At 59.8% G+C, this 4,115-nt stretch overlaps 1 protein-coding gene across 1 annotated transcript; it reads right to left on the bottom strand.

The window, feature by feature from the left end:
* Positions 1-1,048: 1,048 nt before the first annotated feature.
* Positions 1,049-3,052, bottom strand: DLX2 (distal-less homeobox 2; the record flags this gene model as incomplete). The annotated part of the gene is made up of 3 exons (XM_082658669.1): positions 1,049-1,456; positions 1,969-2,153; positions 2,647-3,052. 3 exons carry the CDS (start codon positions 3,050-3,052, stop codon positions 1,049-1,051), a joined length of 999 nt encoding a protein of 332 aa, XP_082514795.1.
* Between the last annotated feature and the right edge of the window lie 1,063 nt (positions 3,053-4,115).

The following is a 4,115-nucleotide window of genomic DNA, read 5'->3' as shown; positions in this document are numbered from 1 at the left end:
AATAAATAACCCCAAAATACCTTTCATTTCAAGAACAAAGACTTTAGGATAAGATAAAACAAATCCAAATCAGTAGCTTAGTTAAACTGAGAACATTTTTCGAAGGGAAAAATAAAACGGAGGGGTTGCTGAGGTCACTGCTAAACCGCAGTTTTCACAAGTGGGGATTTACAAAAAAGTCTGAAAAGATGAGTATTTTTATACAAATAAATCAGTGGGAAAATCTGCACAGACACCTTTATTTACAAACGCTATATCGAAGTCCAGGCTAATAATCCTGAATAGGTTTTAAAAAAGATAATTTAAACACATTTTTTTGCAGTGTCCACATATTAAAAAAATCATTTTTTCCCCCAACATCAAAATGAGGTCATCCGCAAAGGCACCTAAACTTTTAAAAAAATAAAAATAAAAAAACTCCACTGGTGAAGGATGAGGAGAGAGCTGAGGGAGCGTTCCTGCGAGGAGAGCTAAGGCGGGGGAGGGACGAGGGCTCCAACGGCTGGAAACAGCAGGGCAGAAAAAAAGCGGCGGGCCGCCGGGGTCAAGGGGTCGGGGCGGGGGGAGGGCAGGCCGGCAGGACCGGGAGGTCAATAACCCCAGAGGACAGGAGCTGAGCCTGGGGGCGGGCAAGGAGAAAGGAGCCTCAGAGGGCCCAGGCAGCCTCGCGGGCGGGGCAGGCGTCCCTCTCCGGGACTCTGCTCGCGGCCCGGGGCGAAAAAGGCGCCGGACTGCCTCGCCGGGCGGGGCGGGGAGGGGAGGGGAGGGGAGGCAAGTCTGAGGCGGGGCTCAGGTCGGAAAGGCGGCCTTGGCAGGGTTTCTCCCGCGGATGCCGGGTTTCTCCGAGAGGAGCCCGTGGCGCGAGAAGACGCCTTCCAGTCCCTGGCCGCGCGGTGGCCCCGGCCCTGGGGTAGGCCATCCTGGGCCGCCACCTCCGGGAGCGGCGGGTGCCATCATCGGGCCAGCCGGAGGGACCCTATGGCTCTGGGGATGAGCAGTAAGGATAACTGGTCCCTGCTCTCTTAGTCTCTGGCGCAGTCTCCGGGAATTAGAAAATCGTCCCGGCGCTCACCGGGGCGCCCCCGCCGCCGTGGTGGTGCTGGTGGTGGTGGTGGTGCGGCTGCGGGGTCTGCGCCGGGTGCAGCAGCGGCGCAGCGGCCTGCAGGTGCGAAGCGGAGCCCGAGGCCTGGTGGTACCACGGGTAGTTGCCCAGGAAAGCCGAGGCGGCGCTGCTCGGGCTGGAGCCGGAGCTGCCCGCGCCGCTGCCGCCGCTGCCCGGACCGCCGCCGCCCCCCATCCGCTGCGGCGCGCCGAAGTCCCAGGAGGTCGGCGCCGAGGCCGGCGGCGAAGCACAAGGTGGCGAGGCGCTGGTCCCCGGGTGCTGCTCCGAAGGGATCTCACCGCTCTTCCACATTTTCTTGAACTTGGATCGGCGGTTCTGGAACCAGATTTTGACCTTTGTGGAAAAGGGACCTGAGCATTAATGGAGGAAACTCGGCCTGGGGCAGGGGAGGGGAGGAAGCTTAGGAAGACAGCTGGTTGGGAGGTGGATACCCTGGTCAGGTAAGCCGATCACGTGCCGCGGCCTCAGAGGGTCTGTCGGTTCCTGCTCCAATGGGAGGTATTCTCAAAAAACCCGAGAGAGCTGATGTGTGTGCACTTAGGTGATGGTGACAGCGGAGGGAGTCAGGAGGGCCACTTGTTTTACCCGCTTAATCAGTAGTACGCGGAAGGACAACTTGCTACCGGATTTCTGCCCACCCCTGTCCTATCCTTTTCTCACACGAGGTGGCACCCTGGGGGATTTCAGCTTCGGGCGTAGAAGTTTAGGCCGCCCAAGGCGCGGGACTCGAAATCCTTAAAAGTACTATAAAAAATACATTAAAAAAACATAGTCCTAAACCTGCCTGCTTCCTGGCCATCCCAGGCCAGCGCCCTCCTCGTGCCTCCCAGGCCGCGAGCCCTCACCTGAGTCTGGGTGAGGCCCAGAGACGCCGCCAGCTCAGCTCGCTCGGGCAGTGCCAGGTACTGAGTCTTTTGGAAACGCCGCTGAAGAGCCGCCAGCTGGAAACTAGAGTAGATGGTTCGGGGTTTCCGGACTTTCTTTGGCTTCCCGTTTACTATCCGGATTTCAGGCTCGAGGTCCTCTTTCTCTGCAATAAAATGGAATCGTGAGAACCGCGCAACCGCGGGAGCCCAGGAGTTCCCCGCCCGCCGGGAGAGCAGCGTGGAACTTGGCCTAAGCCGGGAGGCGGGTTCTTGGAGACGCTGCGCGGCGCTCAGGCACAACTTTGCAACGCGCGGACCCGCGCCGCCAGCGAACCCGGGAGTCGGCCCCTCCAGGGAAGGGGAAGACAGGCGCAAACCGGGGGAGAAAGGAGCAGCAGGTGGTAGGGAAATGAGGTTGTTGTGAGGCGGCCGCCGAGGCCACCTGGTCCCACCAGCCGAGTACCCGGGTACCCGAGGGACGTACCCGGTGACCCTCGGCCAATTGAAAGCTGATGAGGGTAAAGGGCGCGAGGAGAGCGGGAAGCAATCAGTGTGAAAGGCCAGGGCTCCAGATGGATCCCCGTCCCAAACATTTTTATCCCACCCATTCCAGGAACTAGACGGACTTGGCACCCTTGACGCGAAAGTTATGCTTACCAGGTTCGTTGTTGGCCGGGGACGAACTGGTCCCGTAGGGCGCGTAGGAGGTGTAGGCGGCGGTGTAGCCCAGGTCGTAGCCGCTCTTGGCTGAATAAGGGACGTTGTTGAGGCCGCTGGCGTGGTACTGGTAGGAACCCATGTGCGCGTAGGGCGAGCCCCCAGCGCCGCCGCCGCCGCCGCCGCTGCCCGCCGGGTGTTGCTGGTTGGTGTAGTAGCTGCTGTCGGTAGCTGTGGACACCGGGAGTGTGGGCGACTCCTGAGGCTTGTGGAGGCTGCTGCCGTTGCTGCCGCCGGGGCCAGCGCCGCCGCCGCTCGGGGGCTGCTGTTGCTGGTGGTACGTGCTAGAGGCCGTGATCTGGGTCGAGTGCATATCAGCCACCAGACTGTCAAAGACTCCAGTCATCCTGGCCCGGGACGGGAAAGAGCAGGGGTGGCGGGCGCGCGGGGGGTTGCGAGGCGCCTCCTCCGTCTCTCCCTGTCCCCTCCAGCAGCCAATGTAATTACAGTGGGGGAGGGGAGAGGAAAACAAGAAATGCGGCAATGGTCTAGGCAACTCCTCCTCCGGGGGAGGCGATCACCGTGCACTGCTCGGGACAGCTGCCTCCGGCCTCATCCTCTCTCCGCCTCTCGGGCCGCTCGGCGCCTTGCCCAGCGCGGGCTCGGGCGAGGGGCGGGCAGTGGAGGGGGCAGGGGTGGCGGGGCCTGGCCAGGGCTCCGGGAGGAGGTGGGAGCAGGTGAGCAGCCCCGAGCGGCTTTACGATTGTCTGTGGGCCGGGCTCCCGCAGGGTGGGCATTTAACACTCGTCACGTGAGCTCAGGCGACGTCACCTAGCAACGGCCAATCAGAAGCGCCGAGCCACAAGGCTTCTGGAGCTCCGGAACGCCGGGCGCGGGGCGGGGGTGTGGGGGGAAATCACAGGGCTGGCGCGGCGGCTGCTGTGGTCGTGGGTGCAGACAGGCTGCTGCTGAGTGTGAGCTGCGAGGCGAGGGGCTGGAGGCGGGGGGTCGGGGAATCAGGGTGACCGATGGCAGGAGGACAGAAGGCGTGAAGACGGAGACTGTCATTTCGCCTCCGAGAAGAAGAAATGGGGTCTCCCAACCCATTCTGTGTACAAGTGTCGACCAACTCCAGTGATTCATACTTTCACGTCCGAGGTCAGCTTTCAAACATTAATCAAAATAAAGCGGTGCGGAGAGCCCGGCCAGTTCTAGCTCCGCTTTTCCTCGAAGGGTCTGGCATTTACTGTTGTCAGCCACTCGGCACTTGACATAGTCCATTGATATAATGGTATAATAATAATACCTGCTTCCTAACCCACAGGGATATTAGGACAATTAATTCGATAATATTTAAACTATTTTCCTTGCTCCTTGAGAGAAAAGCTATATAAATTCAAAGGTAGTATTGCTAATGATATATTTGAAAGCATTTTCCCTTGTACTTTTCTGATGTGGACACCGAGACT

Source organism: Grampus griseus (genome assembly GCF_964374135.1).
Source record: "Grampus griseus genome assembly, chromosome: 7".
Lineage (NCBI taxonomy): Eukaryota > Metazoa > Chordata > Mammalia > Artiodactyla > Delphinidae > Grampus > Grampus griseus.
This window is presented reverse-complemented; position numbering and strand designations above follow the sequence as displayed.